Source organism: Hippopotamus amphibius, chromosome 8 (assembly GCF_030028045.1).
Source record: "Hippopotamus amphibius kiboko isolate mHipAmp2 chromosome 8, mHipAmp2.hap2, whole genome shotgun sequence".
Lineage (NCBI taxonomy): Eukaryota > Metazoa > Chordata > Mammalia > Artiodactyla > Hippopotamidae > Hippopotamus > Hippopotamus amphibius.
In genome coordinates, this window is record NC_080193.1 from 52,643,987 (window position 1) to 52,668,134 (window position 24,148).

A 24,148-nucleotide genomic window follows, 5' to 3' on the forward strand; every position below is an offset into this window, starting at 1 on the left:
CATAGCTGGGCAGTGGTTTTCTAAACTAGCTATAGCTGAAAAGTTAGCCAATTGTGGAAGAAGGTCACTACCATTTAAAACTTATTTACTGAGGACCTGCTTTGTGCCAGGCATCAAGGGAGGGGCTGGGGACCTGGTGGCAAATAGGAAAGGTAGGGTATCAGACCTTCTCAGAGAGCAGCAGCTTTCACAGCAAGCCTGGGCACTTAACCTCCCTACCTCCCCAGTCACTTCTGTTCAAGGAACCGGTCCCCTGACGAGCTCTTCATCACACCTGCTTGTTCAGAACATTTGTACTGGAAACTGGAAAAGTTTAAACAAAGAAAGAGTCCTTTGGGGCTCAAGGAGCAGGAGAAGCATCGTGAAAGGTGTGAGAGATGAATGACGGGCGGGGCGCTGATATACCTGGCATTTGGCACAGGTAGGAGAAGGTCAGGTGGCAGAAGTGGAGATGACACATTCAGGAGAGTCAAGAGACCAACCCAGCCAGTCTAAGTGTCGGGAAATAGTGGAAGATAACATCTGCTAAGCGACTGAGGGTCTGCTTGTCACATACGTAGAATTCAGGCTACATGGTGCGGGAAGCTGGGGCAGCCACTGATGGACGGTCATGTCAGTGGCATCATGCGTGTGGTGTTTCGGCACCGTGGAGGTGTCCACCCTGCAGTCTCTGTCCTTTCTGTAATTCCGCCATGGACGCACCCAGTGGAGGTAGGGGACCTGTAAATAGACCAGAGCTGGGCCTTGAAGGGTTGGCTGACACTTTGATGTATTAAACTCCCTCATGTTTATTAATAAGCTCTTTTTTTGATGCAATATATCCAATATTGAAAATATCCAAAATATATGTGCGTGTGTATACGTATGTCTATAAATATATCTTGAAAGTCTTTTCCTATCAGAAATCGCTGGGCTAAAGGATATATACATTTTTAGTTTTAAAGGTTATAGTCAAAATGACTCCGTAAATGTCATACACTCTGTCAGTACTTGTTACTTTTCTCTTTTTGTGAGTGAGATAGACTACCTTTTCACGTTTATGACATAGATTCCTAATTCCTCCTCCAAATGCACGTTCTTTAGGTACATACTGCAATCCATTAAAAGTGTTATGGTATTGAACACAACAGATCACAGGTATTAAACAGATATATCAGACTTCAGTGAATTGTTTAGGTAAAGAGGATTGCCATATGCATCATGAAAATCCGTGTTTATTAATAAGCTCTTATTTGTGAATTTTGCAACTATTTAAGCCGCTCCTAGGTGCCAGGCATTGTGCAAGGGATACAAGAGCAAAGAAAACAAGCACGATCCCTGCCCTAGTGTTTGTTCAGGCAGAGGGAAGTGCATTATCAATAGTGAATCGTTCAGCTCTGTTCCTGACTGACTGCATTTGCATTGTCAAGGTGGAGGAGAGGGGCTGAGCGGGTGAGCACCTGTGGCATTGTAGTGTTTCTGACCAGTGCGTGTGATACTTCAGTGTGGGGAAGCATGTTCACGTATGCTGAGCTGTTTACTTCTCACAGCGGCCTTCAGAGGTGGGCAGGGCAGGTACTGCTGTTAACCTTATTCCCAGCAGGAGGAAATCGACTATAGAGAGTTGGGCTTGTCCGCAGCCACTGAGGTCACCCTGACTCATAATTTTTTTTTACTGCAAATGAAAGCTCTGCTAGGCCCTTGACGTTCCATCCTCACGAGTAAACATACAAACTTAAGAACATTCAGCGGATGGTCTCACGAGATACTTACAAGCTGAAATAATCTGCATCTCCTTTCTGCCTCAGTTTCTCCAGAGGAAAATGCATTTGCTCATTCCTACCTCCCGAGTGCTGTGTGTGATGCCATAAATAAGTTCATTAGATGAATTCCTCTCCTTGGCCAAAGATCTGGTTTGTTTCATTAAGATTTTATTTCCTTACAAGGTCACTGCAGTCTGATGATGGTGGCCATTCCAGAGTGAAGTGTGCTTCCCCGGTTTGCACTGTTTGCTTTCCGTTCACCTTCTGTCTTAGGAGGACACTTTAGAACCATTAGAATGTCCAGGCTCTTTAGTGGCAGTGCTATTTTTGCTTCATTTTACTTTTCCCCACATCAGATTGTGGGAAAAGCTCAAGCTCCTTTACAGTTACCGTTGGCAGCGCTGGTTCTCAGTCATCACTGTCCCACACGCTTCTATTAACCCAGCCGTGTGAATGTCTTACTCAGCCGTGCAAATCTTAAAAGAACATTTACTTACCGACCATCTGTTAACCCTGTCAGAGAATGAGAAATAGGCCGAAGCTGAGGTCCCTGATGTCTGGAGAGCAGCAGAGAAGAGGCCCGGAAGGCCCAGGCCATGATGTCAGAGATTGCCCAAGATCACCCAAGGATTACAACTGGAATTTTGAGTGTAAGGGGCATCATTTATCCTTGAAAAACTGGTACCTTCAGAGAATGTCACTGATCCCATTTCATATTGCGTGTTCCTCTGACTAGAATATATGAAAGCACTCCGAGTGGAATTATGGCTAAAACAGTTGGCAAATATGATGAAAACGAGGCAGTGTTTCACTGAGGCTCCCCTGATACCCAGAACACAACAGCAGGCACTGAAATGAATGAATCCTGGGCTTTGGAATAATGACACTAAAGACTAGTCAGGCTTTGCATTTATAACCCTTTCGGCCTCTAACTCCTTCCTCAGTGTCTCTGAGCAACTTAAAAGCGATTTATTCCAATCCACATCGAAAGTGGAGAACGGGGTGGGGTGGGGGTGCAGAGGAGCAAAGGCGTGTGGAATGAATGGGAATTGCACGCTCCTCAGACTCGTCATGGGAGAGGGAAGCGAGTCGGGTGCCCCTCGAGGTCTAGAGACATATTGAAATGATGGAGGCATAATCAGCTTCTGACTCATTTTTCCGTACGAGCCATCTTTCAATCTCTGCGCCAAAGCCAGAAAACAGTCTGCTCAGCAGAATTTTGCCCCTGTGTGCCACGAGAGGCCCAGGTGCACAGAGCCTATGGAGCCAGGAAGGATGCTGTGTAACCCTCAACCCGGGGCTCAAGAGCTGGGAAGTTGTTGAATCTAGAAGACTCTTTTAATAGGCGTATAGATGTGGATGAATTCGTTATTTATCGCAAGACCAGAGCCGAGTCATTCAGACTCCAGGAGAGCAGTTTAAGCCAGCAAATAAGGATTGACTGGGTAGGGTGTTTTCATTTTTGGCTTCAGTCCCCATCCCTCTTAATGTTATTTCTTTCTTCTCCTTCCTAATTGCCACCTCTCCGCGCCCACCTCCCCCATTCTCACCAGGGAATTTCCTTACGGAATGGAGCATTTGCATCCGGCACGGGGCAGGAGGGGCCTTTGGAGTGAGGCCAGACGGGTACCTCCCTCTCTGACAGTAGAAGCTGAGAAGGAATTCTGGCTGTGGGAGAGCAGAGGAAGAGGCCGCTGCTGCTCCTGCTGTCGCCACACACCTTTCGTACCCACACGCTGGCCATTTCACCCTCCAGCCCTTGGATGGAGGAGCACGGCGGCCCTGTTTCCCTGCCGTGTCAGCTCAGCAGCTTAGCTGTGGGACTTGCCTGTAAGCCCGGGCAGGGTTGAAAGATAGGCAGTCTGCACTCCTGTCCCTGCTCTCTCCCATCCTCGGGTCTGACTCCCCCAATCAACCATGGCTCTTCCCACAAGCTTGGATGTGGTTGTGTGGATGTGCACGAGCTCTCTCAAAACCCCAGGGATTGAGGCAGCCACCACCTGTGGCCCAGACTTTCGTGCAGCTCCATGAGAACCCAGGGGCTCTGTTTGTTCTGTTGACAGGTGCCTTCTCAGGGCGGGGCTTGTAGAGGCCTTCAGATAACTGTATAAAGAATGAAGGAAAGAGTCAAGAAGAAATCCACTGGCCACCTGGGATCTTGGAGCCATGCCCCTAGGAGTGATTTCTTGCTTTTCTCCTGAATCATGTGCCTAGATGTCCAAGATCTCCCCAGCAAGGGACGCTGTCCTTCTGATACCTGATTCCTGCCTCTCCGTGGTGTTGCCCACATACGCACTGGTGGAGCAATCCGTCTTCCATGTTTATTTCAGATACTGAAATATTCATCCTCAGGCAGTCAAGCAGGTTTCATCCTAGTGACTGGTCCCAAAAGCCATTCCGATTCCAACTAGGTGGAAAATAATTTGTGTACACATACACACACCCATCCTCCCCTCCCACATGTGTATGTAAAATGAAGAGTGTATGGACATAGGATTCAGTAACCTCTCGACTTCAAGAACAAAGGCACCTCCTCACACCCAAATACGCACAAAAATGTTCCGCCTCTCCTCACAGAGACACGCGATTGCTGGAAAGATCTAATCTGGTAATATTTATTCTTTTGCTCATTTATCTGACAAATGTGTATAAGGTACAGAATATATTCCAGGACTCGTGCTAGGCATTCTGGTTGGCGGGATGGCTAAGGCAGTTGTGCCCACAGGGAGATACAGGTGTGGTAGAAGGCAGACAGGTAATTAGGTGACTGTAATGATGTGAAAAGTAGACAGGAGTAATAATAAAAAATAGTGATCCCAACAGAAAACCTCACTGAGATAACATAAGCAGGGGCAACCACTCAGTTGGGGAAAATGTCGCCCTGTGAGTTGTGAAATCAGGAAATACCAGGATGCACCCGCCTCAGAGGGGTTGGGAGGGTGGTCAGGAGCCAGTTGTCACGTCTTAACACATTAAGCCCATTCATGTTATCGTGGTGCACATGACCATGGGGTTTTGCTGCAATAGTAACAGCCATTTTCTCTACCCCGTCCCGGGTGCGAAGCCCTTTCCGTGAATTATCACTTCATCACTAAAGTCTCTGACCTCGATACCATTAGAGCCCATCTTACCGTGGTGGTGAGCAGGCCTGTGATGCCTCCTCACCGTTAAGAACTGAGGGGGCGGCCTGGTGTGGCATTGGGGTGAGAGGGGTGGTCAGGGAAGGCTCCTCCAAGGAGGTTCGCCTGAGCTGCCTTTTCGTGGTAGACATGTCGTGCTGGCACAGCCGCAGACGGTCAGGTGGTCGGCATCTGCTGTGGTACATGCATCTGAATATTGTCTTCCTCCCCATCTCCAGGGTGATGCATTTGCAGTGCAGGTTGTACTGCATTTGATTTTGTGCTGGGGCTTCCAAATGACCAAAGGGCAGGGACTTGAGGTCTTGATGTCGTTGTTGTACTTTTTATGTTGTTTCTGGAAGGCCACTTAGGTGGGCATAGTCTGGGAGTCTGCCCAGTGAGCTGGTCTCCAGGAAATGGCCTTTGATTTAGTGGCCAACGCTGACTAACCTTTGGCACTTAAATGTGCTTGGCGAATAGCATTGTCTTTGTTCCTTTGCCGTTCTAGATCTTTAGGAGACAGTGTTCAAGTAGTGTAGGTTAGGAGCCTGTAGAGCCCAGGAGATGGTGTAGCCAGACAGAATGGGAGAGATTTTGGCCACTGTTTTCTCTTCCATCAGCATTGGGTACAAAAGGAAAGACAGATGTCCAGAGGGGGGACCCTTCTGGCTACACACAAGCATCACCTATCAGGGACAATAAATTTTCTCCATACCCAGCCTTGTATAGATTCTTTTTAAGGATATAAAAGTGATATGTGTTATCAAAAATGTACTGATTCCCAGTCATTATGTGAAGAATAAGCAAGTAAAGCTTCGCTGTGGCGTGTGACTCAGGGGACTGGCCTTTCCATGAGGCCGTCATTGTGAACCATGTCCTCTGTCTCTATGAAACGCTGAGACCTCATAAATACACGTAAGCAGGTGCTGAACCTCTTGTAAAAGCCCACACCCACAACTCCTGTGCAGCCAACTCCAGCTAGACAACACAAGGTCATGTGCAGCTGCATGTAAAGTTGAACATGGGTTTGAACTTGGACTAGTGCTTAGTGAACATTTACTAAGTGCCAAACCTTGGAATAGATCCTTTCCATGAAATACCTCCTTGAATCCTCACAGCAGGCCCATGAAATAAAGCAGGATTACTTTCACCACTTTACACATGTAAAGACAAGGATTCTTTTTTTTTTAATACATACATATTTATTTATAAATTAGACTACATAGAGACAACGTATCAATGTGGACTTAAATCCCCAGATGTCTAAACACAATACAATGCCAATCAATGAATGTATGTAAATGACAGATGTACTTTTTTGACTTCATGGGGAAGAACTAACCTTAAATGGTTTTATTCTCTTTTTAGATCATGTTCAATGAAGTTTTTAATGGTTAAATTGTAAGAAAGGGACATGAATGCTTTATACAAGCATGAACAGGATAGACTTTTCTGCCATTAATAAAAACAATTACAGTTTGCAGTCAGTTCTTTTTTCAGTGTCCCTTTACCATGTCAACCCCCCTCCCAAAAGATTTATATATGTAAGAAATATGTTTGTTAGAGCATCATACTATGTTTTATAATCTGGGCGCTGAGTAATGTTGGGATTATAGTCCCACACTACCCGTGTTTTGCCCTGTGAATTATAGGAAGAGCAGCGCCAACAGTGTTCTGTGGTCACCTTCTGCCCCAGTGGCCTGCCGGCCTCTCTGCTTAGCCCCCTGATTGCTCCTCATACAGAGTGATCAGTGCTAGAATTAGGATGGACCTTAGCAATAGCAGTGTGAACTCCCTTTTGTTACTGATGAGGACACGGAGGCCCAGAGATTCAGTAGCTTGCTCGTTAGTTTGCACTGAGTCAGTGATAATGCAGACTCTTATCTCCTCGGCCAGTGTTTCTTTCTTTCTTCCTTTCTTTCTTTTTTCCCCCAGTTTTATTAGGATATAATTGAATACAGCACTGTTTAGGTTTAAGATGTACAACATAATGATTTTTTTTTATTGCTAAGTTTTCACCTTTATTTTTTTTAAAGCTCTTTATTGGAATATAATTGCTTTACACTCTTGTACTAGCTTTTGAGGTACACCAAAGTGTATCCGCTGTATTTATACATATACCCCCCCATCCCCTCCCTCCCGCGACTCCCTCCCACCCTCCCTGTCCTGGCCCTCCAAGGCATCACCCATCATCGAGTTGATCTCCCTTTGTTATACAGCAACTTCCCACTAGCTGTCTATTTTACAGTTGGTAGTCTATGCTACTCTCTCACTTCGTCCCAGCTTCCCCTTCCCCCCCCCCCGCCCCCCCAACCCCGTGTCCTCCAGTCCATTCTCTGCACCTGCATCCTTATTCTTGCCCTGTCACTGGGTTCATCAGTACCTTTCTTTTTTTTTTTTTAAGATTCTGTATATATGAGTTAGCATACAGTATTTGTTTTTCTCTTTCTGGCTTACTTCACTCTGTATGACAGACTCTAGGTCTATCCACCTTGTTACACATAGCTCCATTTCATTCCTTTTTATGGCTGAGTAATATTCCATTGTATATATGTGCCACATCTTCTTTATCCATTCATCTGTTGATGAACATTTAGGTTGCTTCCATGTCCTGGCTATTGTAAATAGTGCTGCAGTGAACATTATGGTACATGTTTCTTTTTGGGTTATGGTTTTCTCTGGGTATATGCCTAGTACTGGGATTACTGGATCATATGGTAGTTCTATTTTTAGTTTTTTAAGGAACCTCCAAACTGTTTTCCATAGTGGCTGTATCAACTTACATTCCCACCAACATTGCAGGAGAGTTCCCTTTTCTCCACACCCTCTCCAACGTTTATTGTTTCTAGATTTTTTGATGATGGCCATTCTGACCGGTGTGAGGTGATACCTCATTGTGGCTTTGACTTGCCTTTCTCTAATGATTAGTGATGTTGAGCATCTTTTCATGTGTTTGTTAGCCATCTGTATGTCTTCTTTGGAGAAATGTCTATTTAGGTCTTCCACCCATTTGTGGATTGGGTTATTTGCTTTTTTGGTATTAAGCTGCATGAGCTGCTTGTATATTTTGGAGATTAATCCTTTGTCCATTGCTTTGTTGGCAAGTATTTTCTCCCATTCTGAGGGCTGCCTTCTTGTCTTGTTTATGGTTTCTTTCACTGTGCAAAAGCTTTTAAGTTTCATGAGGTCCCATTTGTTTATTCTTGATTTGATTTCCATGATTCTAGGAGGTGGGTCAAAAAGGATCTTGGTTTGATGTATGTGACAGAGTGTTCTGCCTATGTTTTCCTCTAGGAGTTTTATAGTGTCTGGCCTTACATTGAGGTCTTTAATCCCTTTTGAGTTTATTTTTGTATGTGGTGTTAGGAAGTGTTCTAATTTCATTCTTTGACATGTTGCTGTCCAGTTTTCCCAGCACCACTTATTGGAGAGGCTGTCTTTTTTCCATTGTATATTCGTGCCTCCTTTAGCAAAGATAAGGTGCCCATATGTGTTTGGGTTTACCTCTGGGTTCTCTATTCTGTTCCATTGATCTTCCTTTCTGTTTTCGTGCCAGTACCATACTGTCTTGATCACTGTGGCCTTGTAGTATAGTTTGAAGTCAGGAAGCCTAATTCCACCAACTCTGTCTTTCCTTCTCAAGAATGCTTTGGCTATTCGGGGTCTTTTGCGTTTCCATACAAATTGTAAGATTTCTTGTTCTAGTTCTGTGAAAAAATGCCATTGGTAAATTGATAGGGATTGTGTTGAATCTGTAAATTGCTTTGGGTGGTACAGTCATTTTCACAATGTTGATTCTTCCAATCCAAGAACATGATATGTCTCTCCATCTATTTGTATCGTCTTTGATTTCTTTCATCAGTGTCTTATAGCTTTCTGCCTACAGGTCTTTTGCCTCCTTCGGCAGGTTTATTCCTAGGTATTTTATTCTTTTTGTTGCAATGGTAAATGGGAGAGTTTCCTTAATTTCTCTTTCTGCTTTTTTGTTGTTAGTGTATAGGAATGCAAGAGATTTCTGGCAGGCGGATTCTTAACCACTGCGCCACCAGGGAAGTCCCAGAGCTTGTGCTCTTAACCACCACATTGTCCTGATTGCAGAACTACCTTTATCCATGTTTAAAGAATTCTTTGTGAACTACTCCACTTAGGGAGTTAGAACAATTTCATTTCTCCTTTCACACAGAGTGAAAATCTGAGTGGTTTAACTAAACTCTTTGTCGACATGTAGGGACGTCCCCATCCTGGAGCGTCATCTCTTCTCTCTTCCTGAGTGTTAGTTCGAAAGTTAAATTTTAGAGCATGTAATTTAAAGCTCTGTTTAGAAATGCTCACTGATGGAGGCAGAGCTGCCACCATGGAGATGTCCTGTCGTCTGGAAGATCCTTATTACATTCTAGGCTTCTGAACGCCAGATGAAATATCGATAAAAGATGCTGTGTCCTCCTGAGGAGTTAAGCCTCTGCACTTGAATGTGTTCTTGCCCTGTCTTTCTTGCCCCCGGGCTAAGGAAATCTGTAAGTGAGCAGAATGAAGGGGGGAGTGGGGAATTCGGGAGGAAAAGCAATTGAGTGTGGTTAAGGTACCAGTGTGTGGCAAGGCCATAAGCACTCAGAAATTCACAGAATGCCTTTTGGTGGTGATGAACTCTCTCTGCCTGTCCTGTTGTCATTCAGACCTCAAGTGTGCTATTTGACCTTAATACATCTGCTCCATTATAATGTCACAGGTAATGAGTACACAGGAAGCAAGAAGAAAAGTTGCTTATTAACAGAAGTGACCAAGAACTGTTATTTTGGTGTTTCCAAGTAATGCATTTCCTGCAGTCCTAATTAGTGTTACGAGAAGACTCATTGCCAAGAAATTGTGTGGTATTTGCTTAAGCTTCATTCTGAAACACTGAGGCTTTGGAGAGAGAGTCCAAAGTGTTTATGTGTACTGAGATATTCGGGTGCCAGCAGGGCAGAAGAGATAGTGCAAATTGTTCTTTAGATTTCATTAAACCTAGGTCACATTCAAGTCCATTAAGCAACAGCCTCAAATCCTTTTAATTAATGGGTTCAGATTGGTGGGTCTGAAAGAGCTAATTAAATTTTTTTCCAGGATTTTCTATTTAAATAGACAAGCATTGTGCTTCATGCATTTCCTCCAAAGTTATTCTTTGCAATTTAGAGTTGATGAAGGTATCAGCCCTTCATGGCAGGCCCTGGTTTTCAGAGGTCAGGAAATACTGTGGGCTCTGGTTAAATCCACGAAGACCCCTGTCTGCATCTTCCAGGATCTGGAAGCCCTGTGCTCTCCCGAGCCCAGCCACGGTCTGATAGAGGTCCTCTTTTCCCTGGAGAGCCAGCACCTCCTCCCCCAAATCTGCTGAGGGTGGCAGATCACAGAGATCAAAAGCCTCAAGGGTAGTAACCCTGAGTTCTCCATATTTGACAAAGCTGGGATGTCTTGGGACTAGTTTTCCCCCCCTGGTTCCTTCCACTTCTGCTGCTGCTGTCGGGCGTCCCCCCTGCGCTGCATGTTCAGGCCACACCCTAGACACAGAAGCCCTCTCTGATAATCTCACTCCCGTTAGCGACATAATAAGGTCCAAAATCAGGGCCTCCAAATGGTACTGGAGATTTCCCTCATGCCAGACAGCTTCCAGGCTCTCCTGCTACCACATTTTCCCTCGCCCGCATCTCCAGCTCTTCCGACCCGGGAGAAGGGACCCAGCCAGCACTGGGAGCTCGGCTGGCCTCCCAAAGCTCTTCCTCCCCAGTTCCCTCCTCCATGGATGCCCCCGAGGCTGATCTCAAGGTTTACAGGATATGAAAGGTTCTTCTTCCAAAATGAAAAAAAGGGTTAAGTACCTTGTTCTGTGCAAAAGAACATACAGTTATAGGATAGGACGTCTCTCCAGAAAACCTAAGATTTTAGTTTCTAGCCCCAAAAAATTCCCTGCGGGGACTTCTTGACGCTCCAGTATGCCTAACGTGGGTCACGCTGCATGTTCAGCCCTGGAACTGAGTGCCCAGCACGTACGTACCACATCTTCCCGTGTTGCCCGGGGAACCCGGGAGCTCGGACTCAGGGCTGTCTAGGCAGAACCGTTCCAAATCATCATTCAATTAAAGCAGCTGCAAAGACAGGATTGCTGGGGAGAGGGCCTGGGAAAGAAGAATCAAGCCTCCAGCCATATCCAATTCAGCAGCATCCTTCACTCTTGGGGCCTGGCCGTGTAGATGTTCCCCAGCACGATGGCAGAAGGCAAGGATGCCCTGAGGCCCAATTGTCCTGTGTCACTTGATGTGCCTCGGAGACTGGAGAGATCTCAGGATAGGTTCCTTCACGTGGATGAGGAGATCTCACATGTCACCAAGCCCAGACTTGGACCATGCCCGTCAGAGCCCACAGCCCTCCAGCAATGTGACATAGCCCGAGGGGAGGACACGCAGGGAGGCCTTCCTGTGAGATGATGTTTTATTTCTGGACCCAGGAATCAATGCAGCGAGTCCCCTTTGTCACAGTGACTCTCAGCCAGGGTCCCTACGAGGACTCTGAGATGTGTTTTTGCTGCCATCTGTTGTCTGCCGTGGGGACAACACATGGTTCACTTGCTGGAGAGGGAAAGGCATGCCCAGATACAGCTCCACACCCTCTTCCCACATTGAGGTGAAAATGAAAACCAAGATGTTGGTGTCCCCCCAAGACCCCATTATGAAGACCCATGTTTGCTGACCCACCATCATTTTAAAGCAGTTGCATGTGAACTGAAATCAAACTGCCGAGCGACCTTTCCGTCCCCCTGCCCAGCATCACTGAAAGGGCCTGTTGTTCCTCTGGTTCAATGAAGAAACCTTCTGTTTAGTTAAGCAAGTGTTTTTCCAGTCATGTCTCCTGGTGAGTTACAGAAAGATGATTGTTGGGTCTTGGGTTTGTTGTTGTTTTCATTTTTTGAATATCCCCACCTCCCTACCCACTCAACTGCCCACCCCAGTACTTACAGTTTTACTTTTTTACAAAGGAGGGAAAAGTTCATAATGACCTGAGCAGCTTCCTGGGCCCTTAAAGATGCCTGGTCATGTTTTTCAGATCTTGGTGTAAGCTGGCTTCTTGTTTATCCATCCCCCCCCACCCCCACCCCACCCCCAGGGCCTAGGAACTTTCCAGGGCGTCCGCACAGGAATGTAGCCCAGAAGAGACCCTTGTGAGCCAGGGACGCCAGTCCTGATTGATGTGTTTACATGTGGTGTGCTTCTCTGTCTTACAGCTGTTTGTTGGACTTGGGTTCCCTTATGAGGGCCCAGCTCCCCTGGAGGCCATCGCAAATGGATGTGCTTTTCTGAATCCCAAGTTCAACCCACCCAAAAGCAGCAAAAACACAGACTTTTTCATTGGCAAGCCAACTCTGAGAGAGGTAAGCATCTATAAAATTCATTCGACTCTCACGCGTATGAATGGGAGCTATTTATTGAGGGCTAGGAGCCCATCTGAACCTCGGGGCCTTGGGTGGTAGGTACTGTCAACTTCATTGCACGTAGCTGGGTGGAGGGAGGAGGGTGTGCAGGGGCTCAGAGAGATGGATGACTTGATTCCGTCCCCTCGCTAGGTCGTGGCAGAGCCAGGATTTCAGTCTATTTTCATTCCTCTACAAAGTGTGGGATCTTTTCACCCTACCCCATCTCCATCTTAATGTGAACAGATATCTCCAGGCTTCTAATTAGCTGAGCTCTGATTTTCTGAATGATTAGAGTTTATGGAATAAAAAGAAAATCAACTGGTTAACAGGTATTTTTAAGAACCTACTCTATGTGATGAGCTGTGGGGAATAAAAAAGTGGGCGGTGGGGTCCTTCCTTAAAGAAATGATGTATCAAGAGTGACTGAATAGTGTGCCTGGTATTTTAGCTGACCAACAGCAGGCACCACCCTGAGAAGCAGTCCTTCCATTGCTCCAACCATTTGCAGAAGCCTTATTTGAATTGCCTTCAGAGGTCCTCTTGAAAATTGACAGTGGGTGATGAATCACCATTCAAGGCAGTTGGATTCTATTTGGGACAATAAACAAAAGTCATTTAGAGCATGTGAGTGACCAAGCTGGGTGTTTCTATATCTGGTTAAAAACAAGTGTGTGCAAGAAACCATAAGATTGATTTCTTATTATTTCTCATTTATTTCTGTGCAGTGGCTCTGCGAGCTGCTTGCGAGGAGGAAGCCTCTAAGTATCGAGTTGTCCCAGTGCCGTTGTCATTCAGGACCTTCTACTGGGGATGACACTGCTGGGCAGCTCTCCTGGGACATGATTTTAAAGCATGCATTTTTCAACGCTGCTACTTTTAAACCTTTCTGGGGCAATTCTCCTGACCTCCCCACCTCCCCCAAATAGTATATAAAACACACTTTCCTGATTGTTCTTTACCCATCAGTCAGAGAGCTTACCAGTTATAGAATTGATTTTTCGGAGAGTTCTTTTCTTTGACCCTCCCCATCACTGGTGAAAGGGCCACAGGAGATGGAGAAAGATCAGCAAGACCACAGATTATCCTGAAAAAAATGAACCTGTGGCCCAGGTAACCTCTGACAAAGGTTAACAGGGCGTGTGAGTGTGTGTGCATGTGTTTGCTTGCTTTTTCCTTCTGCTAATATTATACATTTGAATTCTTCATTTTGGGGAGTGTTTTCTTTTCTTTGCAGGAGAGGGGTCATTCCCCAGCAATACTTAATGCACACTGTATTTGGACTTCATGTGCTGTGGGAGGCACTGGGCACAGATCAGGAACCTTCAGTCTGGCACTGACGAGCTTATTCTTTGGAAAGTTTTGAAAAGATGCTCCCTGGGCAGTGAGAACGTCTCAGTTTAGGCATCTGTGCTTTAGTGTGTGGCCAACTTTGAAGCTTTGGAGCTCTGGGTAGAAAACGTGGGCTAATAAATCATCCCTGTGTTTTCGTTTGAGTGCAGGAAATCTCTGAAGTTCTACATCTGCCTAAATTGGATAATTATTTGTAATTTTCGATGTTTTTTCCACTTTTTGTGATGAATTATACACAATGAAAAACTATGATTTTAAACTTTAAAAAATAGTGTTTTTTTGGAGTGTAGTTGATTTATAATGTTCTGTTAGTTTCAGGTGTGATTTTAACCTTTTTTGAGTGTATAGTTCACTGGCATTCATTGCATTTGCAATATTGTTCAATCACCTCCATTATCCACTTTCTTTTTTATTATTGTTATTTTATTTTATTTTTACTTTTGGCTGCATCAGGTCTTAGTTGAAGCATGCTGGATCTTCATTGCAACATACAGGATCTTTCATTGCAGTGCACAGGCTTCTCTCTAGTTGTGGCATGCGGATTTTCTCTCTCTAGTTGTGGTGCGAGGGCTCCAGAATGCATGAGCTCTGTACTTGGCAGCACGTGGGCTCTCTAGTTGTGGTGCACAGGTTCAGTAGTTGTGGCACATGGGCTTAGTTGCCCCAAGGCATATGGGATCTTAGTTCCCCAACCAGGGATCGAACCCACATCTCTTGCATTGTAGGACGGATTCTTTACCACTGGATCACCAGGGAAGTCCTGTCAACTATCCAGTTTCATAACATTTATTGTTCCAAACAGAAACTCTGTGCATTAATAAAAACTCCCCATTTTCCCTTCCCCCAGCCTTGAATAGTAACCGCTACCCTACTTTTTTGGTTTTTGGCTTTTTAAAATAACTTTATTGAGGTATAAATGATGTATAGAAAACAGCACATATTTAATGTCTACAATTTGATGAATTTGATTACATTCATACATCATGTATGTGTGCATCACAGTGATTAAGGAAATAAACATGCACATCACCTCCAAAAGTTTCCTCGTGTCACTTTGCTTCGTGTCCCACTCTCCTACTTTGTCTCTGTAAATTTACCTGTCGTAGGTACCTGATAGTGGAATCATACAGCATTTGTCCTTTTGTGACTGGCTTATTTCACTCAGCATGTTTTCAAGGATCGTCCATGTTACAGCATGTGTCAGAATCTCATTCTTTTTTTAAGGCTGAATGGTATTCCACTGTATGGATAGACCACATTTGATTTATCCAGCCATCTGTTCATAGACACTTAGATTGTTTCCACTTCTAATCTAGTACGAATAATGCTGCTACAAACATGAGTATCTGTTGGAGTCCTTGCTTTCAGTTCTTTGTGGAATATATACCTACAAGTGGAATTGTTGGAACCTGCTTTTGATTTATTTTGAAATAATTTCAGTCTTAGAGAAAAGTTGCAAAAATAATTCAAAGTTTGGTCATATGCTTCACGTAGCTTCCGCTAATGGTATCGCACTATAAAACCACAGTGTAATTGTCAAAACCAGGAAATTGACATTGTTACCATAGTGTTATCTAAACTGGAGACTTTGTTTGGATTTCACCAGTTTTTTCCACTGATATCCTTTTTCCGGTCCAGGCTCCCACATGGCCTTACTTGTCATGTCTCTTTAGTCTCCTCCAATCTGTAACAACTCTTCAGTCCTTCACTGTCATTCATGACCTTGACGTTTTAAAAGAGTACCAATCAGTTCTGTAGCCTGTCCCTCCATTTGGATTTGACTGGTGTTTTCTCCTGATTAGTTTGAGGTTACACATTTTTGGCAAGAATCCCACAGACGCAATGTGGCCTCAGTGTGTTGTATCAGGCAGTGCATGATCTCAGTGTCCTATTACTGGTGATGTTAACCTTGATCACTTGGGTAAGGCAGTGTTTGCCAGGATTCTCCACTATAAAGTTACTTTTTTTCTCTATATTGGGGGAAGTACTTTGAGACCATGTCAATATCCTAGGTTTCCTCCAACTTTTGCTTATTTATTTTTACCATGTATCAGTGGATCTTGCTTGCAACTGTCATTACAGTGATGTTCTAAGGGTGATTTTCTTTTTCCCTCATCAGGATTTTTTTTAAATGAACACAAAGCAGAGAAACCCATCTTTTTTCTTACTGTAGTTTCTATATACCAGCTTTTAGGAAATGATTCATCAAAAGTATTTTAGACTAACTTGGTACCTTCTTGATAATAATTTAAATTTTGATAATTTTAAAGATTTTGATAGTTCTAAAGATTTTCATAATTCTAGAATTTTGCTCATTCTAAAGATTCTGTATTACAACTGAGTACTTTTTCCTGAAAAAAATTTAGGATACTCTTAAGTACACTCTAACCCTTTCCCAGTGAATTATATAATGTTACATAGATCAGATTATCCAGCATAAAATTGTTGAGAAAAGTATGTTCATCCTGTCAGTTGTGATCCTTTAGTAATTTGCTTTTTCTTGAGATGATAGAGGGTTTGCATTCTTCGTGGCATAAAAAGGGAAGAGGTGTTGGAGCTGCTGCCCAGGTATTCAGTTCCTCCTGTCCCTTCAGATGGTGCCACCAGCGCTGGAATGAGACCTCAGTTAGAATGGCACTGGGGGAGTCTTTTAACAGCTGCTCAGCAGGTGACCTCCCACAGGTGACTCCATCAGTCCTGGGCTCCCATGGGAGGGCTGGGATGCAGAGGTCAGCTGGCAGATGTTCATTATATCCCCACAGGGCCCATGGTACTAAGTCACTGCATTGGGGGAACTTATCAAGACACGTTTCCTGTTTCCCAGGAGCTCAGATTTTGATATGGAAACATGATAAGAGTGATGCCTAATCAACAGGAATGCATAAGGAAATAGCTGAGTACATTAAGCAGGGGAAGTTAACTTGGAGAGGTGCCCGGTGGAGAATGTGCTGGGCTAGCTGAGAAGGGGATGATGGGGGAGCTGTGCTTTAAAGGAAAAGACAAGTCAGAGTCGGGTTTTGAGTTTGAGAAGCATGAATGTTGATGAGTTAGAGGGAAACCCCAAGCAGGTCATTTTACTTTATGCAGGAGGGCAGATTCCATCTGATGTCCATTTCCTTCTCCACCAGAGATGGTGCAGAGAGTAGGCTGGTAGCCAGCGACATGACACAGCTTTGAGAGGAGCCAGTGAACTTGACCTCACGGGCAAGTGGGCCACCCTACTCTGCTCTTCAGCTCTTTTCAGAATCCCCTGATCGAAGGTGCTTTTAATTGGGAAAGAGCTATCAACACATGTATAGATTTCTAAAGGTCAAAAATCCCTAGAGGGACTTTCCTAGTGGTGCAGTGGATGAGACTCTGCACTCCCAATGCAGGGGGCCAGGTTCAATACCTAGGCAGGAAACTATATCCCACATGCATGCCACAACTAAGAGTTCACATGCCACAACTAAGGAGTCGGCAGGCCACAACTAAGGAGCCCGCCTGCTGCAGCTAAGACCCAGTGCAACCAAATAAATGAATATGAATATATGTTCCTATACATATATAAAATTTGAGAGAGGAATCTGAGTTAAAAAAAATAAAAACAAATCCCTAGAAAGTGTCCTTTTTTTCCCTCAACAAATAGAAAAAATTTGACCAAAGCGTATATAATTGCGTAGCTATCTTTTTGTGCCCTTGCTAATCTTTTGAGCTAAGCAACAGTTGATCCAGATAAATGGATGCATGTAAGTTACATCTCCGTCTGTGTCTCTTCTTTGCCTTCATTTGAAGAGAAGTCTAATTTTTTTCTTTGTATTTAGAAAACAAGCCTTGTTTTTATTTTTACACCGGACCCATTTTTAAAACTACAGTGTATACCCTCAGGGGAAGTTCCACATGCCTGAAGTATAATGTGGTTGCTTAAAGTTATACTTTAAACATAATAAAAATTGTATTTTAATCTTTATATTGGGAAACACATTAATAGATTCTTGATCATTATTCTGACATTTTGTAAACCATTAGAAATTCTCTGGCTCCAGGGTTTCCTTTTCCATAAAGAGAACTTGTGTTCTTCTTGGAGATTTAATAGCCTCTCTGAAATAACGTCTCATATTTAATAAGATTTTCATTACTTTTACAAACTGTACTCCAGTAAATGTACTGATTGATATACAGTGAAGTAGTTCAGATCATACGGTTTTCAATAAATTAACAAGGAGAAAAGTAATATTCGGGGGGGGGGATAATGAATTACAAAATGCCTTACTCGTAAAATTAAGTAGCCCTCCATAAATGTAAATGAACAAAGTGACAATGGCTCAGCATTTTGTATTTTCCAAGTGCTTAGAGCAGCCTTGCCAATACACAGGGACCTTAAGAGGCAGAGGGGAGAGAGACTGCTAAATAGTGACATTGATGGCAACTTTCGTTTACCCTGATTCAGTTGAGAGAATTCATGAGTTTGTCCTCCAGGCCACAAAATGAAAATGGTGCGACGTTTTACTCAGCTTCAGGAAAGGTCTGATAGAGACATACATTCAGTCCTGGGGTTTTTTTCAGGTTAGCAAGTTTTTAGAAAGTGATGAAAAGGCTGGTGTTTACATTGAGCGTCCTTCAGTCTTTGTCTTAAGAACTCAAGAGCATCCTTTAAAATTGTCATCTTCCTTTTCTGTCAAAAGGTTAAAAGTTGTTGAAGGATCTAGATTTGAATCTGCTCTGCTGCTTTCTGGCTGTGTGGTCCTGGTGAATCGTAAGCCCCTCCAACCCTCAGAATCCTCACTGATACGCAGGAAACCTGATAAATAATGTCTTCTCGGGTGATCCGCACAGTGCCTGGGTGAACCAGGGACTTCATTGATATGTGCTCAATCTAGAATACGTGCTGAGAAAAAGAAAAGGATGTTCCCCCAGCTCCATGAGGCTGTGGGTGGGCGCTCTTCTTCTATCGCTGACCACACAGCTGAGCAAAGGAAGAGGGTACATGTCAGAAGGATGGGGAGCTTCCGACGAGCGAGGGGCGTGGCTTTGGCAGAGGAGACGGAAGCAAAGTCTAGGGTACCTGCGCCTCAGAAGCGTACAGTTTCCACGAGTGGGGCCCAGCGAAGGCTCAGAGCAGAGGCCCCGCCATTGATCTTCTGGGTTTCCGCCCCTGAGTAATGTGTGCACACCATTGGTGTGGTGAGACACAAAGAACGGTGGCCAAGAGCAAGATGGAGAGGTGCCATTTGAATCACCGAGTCCTCTGAGTGTATTGGAATCTGAAGAAAAAAAGAGAACAAGCTTGGCCTCAACCCTTCCAGACCCAACACCTTGTCTTGTTCTAAGGGTATTATAACATCTACTTTTCCCTCCTGAAGTGAAATTCATAAATAATAGACCCTGCTAACATATGTAATTTTAAAAAAGAATGATTCTCTAATATGAAAGAGAAATAAAAGGAAAATACTTTGCAATAAGGTAATAGATATTTTGTGTATGTGTAGTCCAGAAATACTGCATCGTACCCAGGAAACACAGTATAAGGCATCATGGTGTCTCATTCCTCCTTACAGTGAATAAGTTTGTATTTAAGAGGAATAAGACATTGAGCTGAATCTGATCAGCCCTTTTTCTTTATAATTGACATTAGGAAAGAGAAGCTAAATAAAAAGGTGCCTACACATAGACTCACAGATACATGCAATTGCCATTAATGTGACAAATACAGACTGGTTTGGGTATGGTGTATGTTGTGCTGGAGACCCAGATCCTCTGGGTGGCATTGACTTTTTTTTTTTTTTTAAACTTTTTTTTCTCACTCTTGTTCATTTATTTATTGTTTGTATATTTTGCTGCATTGGGTCTTCATTGCTGTGTGCGGGCTTTTCTCTGGTTGTGGTGAGTAGGGGCTGCTCTTTGTTGTGTGTGGGCTTCTCTTGTTGCAGAGCACGGGCTCTAGGCACGCAGGCTTCAGTAGTTGCAGCTCATGGGTTCAGTAATTGTGGCTCAAGGGCTCTAGAGCGCAGGCTCAGTAGTTATGGCTCATGGGCTTAGTTGCTCCACGGCATGTGGGATCTTCCCAGACCAGGGATTGAACCCGTGTCCCCTGCATTGGCGGGTGGATTGTTAACCACTGTGCCTGGGTGGCATTGACTTTGCTGCCATGATTTTTCTGAAATGATAATGGCTTGTTGTTGAAATTTCCAATAAAACAGAGTACTACAGACATCCCTTGAATTACATGGCAATTATGTTCCTGGAAAACCCAGTGTATATTCAAACTGTGCCAAAGACTTAGATTCTGTGAACCCACATGAGAGCTTGGCGGGGCATGTGAAGGCCTGTGGGGAGTGGACAGCTCTGCCCTGTGCAGAACGGTCACACACATCTCAAGGTATCTGGCATCCCGTGTCCTCACCCACAGGTTAAGGGCAGCACCCGCCAACTTTGAGAACTGAAAATGCACTCACAAGGGTCCAGAATGCTTTCTTTATACTGCAACCTTAAAGGGATACAAGAATAAAGGTGGGAATAAGTTTGAGGGGTAAATTTAACTGCCTTAAACAATGGACTCTCAAAGAACTGAGAGTTACCAATATTCCTCTGGGTTTCTTTGGCCACCCTTTGTTGTTAAAATAAAACCTCCTTTAGGACAAAAGCTGCCTCTCCTTGCTTTTCTGGTTGCACATTGTCTCTGTGACTGTTAAGGCTCCAGTGTCATGCTAATGGTTATTCCAGAATTCTCTCTTTTTTCTGGTAGCATTATTTCTCTTTCTGTTACCTTTCATATGTGCCATTACATGTCCTTCTGTGACTTTAAAGCCTGTAATGACTTTATTGTAATTTTCTTATGCTTATTTGTCCTGACCAGTGTTTTATAACAGATACTAGTTTGATCTAGGTGATTTTCAGGGCTGGGATATGACTCAGGGTAAATGTTCACTATTTCCTGGTGGGGTTTGCGGCGTTGAAGCCCCCTGTAACAGCCTCCATGTCACCTGGTTATGACATTCTGACTCTTTTTCCAAGTGGGATTCAAGGTGTGGAACCATCACCAGACCTGTCCTGTGGATGTCATGGTCTCAGGCAGGGCCATGGCTCATACGCCGTCCTCCTGGGACCCCTAGACTCCCCAGAGCCCCTTCACAGCGCCCAGGATCCCAGATCAGAGGGCCTAGGGCAGCCTGGCCATGTGTCTTTTAAAATGTCCCACATGAACCTGATGGGTACCCACCACAGGCACTGCCAGTGACACCAGCTGAGCATACCTTGCAGCGTTGGTTTCCTTACCTGTACCTGTCCGTGCTGTGCGTGCTTATCCAGATGGTCCTGACTTAGGAGGGCCTGGTAGCTGTCCTGCTGGGTCAAAAAAGAGAGGAAGCTGTGGAGCCCTTCCTCTTTTATTATTATCTGCTTATGGGGTGCTTAGGGGATTTCCATCTTCAAGGGGAAGAACAAAAAATGACTTGTTGGGCTTCCTAGGTGGCGCAGTGGTTAAGAATCCACCTGACAATGCAGAGGTCACGGGTTCGATCCCAGCTCCAGGAAGATCCCACATGCCGCGGAGCAACTAAGCCCGTGTGCCAAAAAAAAAAAAAAAAATGACTTGTTACCTATGCAAGTACAACGGGGAACCGTAAAAAGCATTATGCTTCACTTAGCACAGAAGGTTTAAAAAAGTCAGTGTTTGTGAGACTGCGATGTTCTGTTTTTTTCTCTTCCAGCTCACCTCCCAGCATCCTTATGCTGAAGTTTTCATCGGCCGGCCACACGTCTGGACTGTTGACCTCGATAATCAGGAGGAGGTAGAGGATGCCGTGAAAGCAATTCTAAGTCAGAAGGTTATTTCTTTTATTCCATTTTCCCCATTTGTAATGTGAACGGGATCATGTGGAAAGCATCACAGGCCCTTAGTTCAAGTAATTAGAATGTTTCCATGTCAGCTTAACTCTCAAATTAGAAAATAGCCCAGCTGTAGGACTGGCCTGGGGATTTTGTAGATGTTCTGTGAAATGGGATCAGAGCTGGTGTCCAGAGGTGTGCACGGATTCTACAAACCCTTTTGACATGACTCCTGGGTCTCAGATACGGTAGTTGGAGCCGGAATTATTCTTGCGACAGTGACCTAATTATGTAGCTCTCCCAAAGATCAGGAAAAATAGACCTGCTACCCTGCAAAAAAGTAAGGGTAAGAAATAATTAAGGAAATATTGGGAAATGTTTTTATAAGCATCTGTTCATGTGGCTTTTCTACGCAAACATCTTATAAAATGTTGTATAAGTAACTAACATCTCTGAACTCTCCGGATCAATTCAACTGACATGTATTAAGTACCTACTGGATTCAGAGCGCCCTCTGAACCACTGTAGGGGACCCTCACTTCCATAAACGTAAACAAGGCTGGCTTCCTGCCTGACGGAAGCTTACCACTGTGTAAGGATGGGTTCAGTTATCCTCTCTCCCAACTCCAGGACTGCCTTGGACTCCATCAGTAAAACCTGCCCTCTGTCCTCCTCCTATCAGAGTAGTTATTACTCTTATATAGTATTTTAAGAGAAGCTGTACAGGCGTTGTTGTGAGGACAGGCTAGAATCAGACAGCTTGGGTTGGGGTCCAGCAGTGTCCCCTCGGGCAGTTACCCCCTGAGCCTCAGTTTCCTCATCCCTGATGCAGGCTAATTTCACCTTCTTTACAGGTACTTGAGAGATTCAATGAGATAATGAATATAAAGTGCTGAGGTGCAGTGTTGACCTCATAATAAGTGTTTAGTCAGTAGTATTAAGTCAATATTAGCACTACATATATGACAATGTCACATTCTTTTTAATATGAAGTATAGTTGATTTACAATGTCGTGTTAGTTTCTGTTGTACAGCAAAATGATTCCAGTCTGTGTGTGTGTGTGTGTGTGTATATATATATATAAAAGAATATATATATTCTTTTCCGTATTCTTTTCCATTATGGTTTATTACAGGATATTGAATATAGTTCCCTGTGCTATATAGTAGGACCTTGTTGTTTATGTGTTTTGTATATAGTAGTTTGTATCTGCTAATCCCAAACTCCTAATTTATCCCTCTCCCTCCTTTCCCCTTTGGTAACCATAAGTTGGTCTTCTCTGTCTGTCTTCTCTGCTTCTCATAAGGACATCAGGAGAATGCAACGTTGAGTTGTCTCAGAGGATGATTAGGAATCTGCAAAGTTAAACTGAGAAAGGGGCCTAGAAAGATATGACTTCGAGGAACAGCGAGAGTCAAGGGGAAGAGGCTAGAAACGCATGTACCCCAGGAGGAACACCCAGTTGGCCATATAGAAGGCCGTCTTTCCCCTTTGGAGAATAAAGTGTGACCCACCCAACTGCCAGTTTCATCTTACTGAGAACATCTCCTTGGAAAGAAGAGCACTCCCATGTGTTATTCATGTCCCTTTAGAGAGGGTCTAGTTATTGAGCTTTGGGGTAGCTGCTCAGAGCTTCCCATCAGTGACGTGTACAGTCTCATCCCAGTCTTAACAGTTTAGGGCAAAAGTTCCCCAGACCTCTGGTGGCCAAGCCAAGAGATGAAGTGTCAAGTGAGTGTGGTACCACTGGCCGCCTCAGAATATCTGCCGCATGTCTACAGCTTCCCACCAGAGGATCCTTCTTGTAGAGATCAAAGGCCTTCTTCAGTCTCAGAGTCCTCTAGGGTATTAGCTTCTAGAGCTGCCACAACAAAGAACCACAAATTAGTGGTTTAAACAACAGAAATTTATTCTCTCACATTTCTGGAGGCTGCAAGTCTGAAATTAAGATGTCAGCAGTGCCATGCTCCCTCTGAAGCCTCTCGTGGAGGGTCCTTCCTTGCCTCTTCCACCTTGGCTTGCAGCTGCAACACTTCATCTCTGTCTCTGCTCTTATATGGTGTTCTCCGTGTGTGTGTGTGTGTGTGTGTGTGTGTGTGTGTGTGTGTGTTTCTGTCTTTCTCCACTTCTTGTAGAGACATCAGTAATGTTGGATTAGGGCCCACCCTAAATCAGTATGACCTCTTCTTAACTTGATTCCATCTGCAAAGACCTTATTTCCAAATAAGGTCCCATTCACAGGTACTGGGGGTTAGGACATCAACATACCTTTTAGGGGGACAAAGTTCAACCCACAACACTTAGTTAAGTGTGCATGCTATTAAAGAGGGGTAATTTAATAGCTACTGTAGAGGCAGGAAATCTTGGATCATAAAGTCCTAAACTTCTTAGTTAATAGATACCTTTTGTCAAACAAAAATCTCATGGGAATGCCTGACACTGAGTTCTGTCCACTCCTACATGAGGCTGTGTTCACTCCATGGAACATCTGCCACTCCACATTCTAAAACCCTGATAAGTAATTATAATAGTAGGTGATATGTAGGGAGAAGCTCTTTCTACACATCTAGAATCTCTCACTATACATCTTTATGAGCCTTATCTCATTTAATCCTTCTACAGTTAAGAAAATAAGGTTTAAAGAAATTAATTTACCTAAAATTGCACTAGTAAGTAGTAGAACCTGGAT

The 24,148-nt window shown here is 44.1% G+C and overlaps 1 protein-coding gene across 9 annotated transcripts in view; it reads left to right on the forward strand.

Annotated features, from left to right (window-relative positions):
* MGAT5 (alpha-1,6-mannosylglycoprotein 6-beta-N-acetylglucosaminyltransferase) overlaps window positions 1-24,148 on the forward strand; it is a 355,963-nt gene that overhangs the window by 299,272 nt on the left and 32,543 nt on the right. For all 9 annotated transcript variants that reach the window (XM_057745771.1, XM_057745767.1, XM_057745768.1 and 6 more), the window contains 2 exons: window positions 12,114-12,260; window positions 21,341-21,457. In XM_057745771.1, coding sequence (XP_057601754.1) covers window positions 12,114-12,260; window positions 21,341-21,457 — 264 coding nt within the window. The remainder of the gene's footprint in view (window positions 1-12,113; window positions 12,261-21,340; window positions 21,458-24,148) is intronic.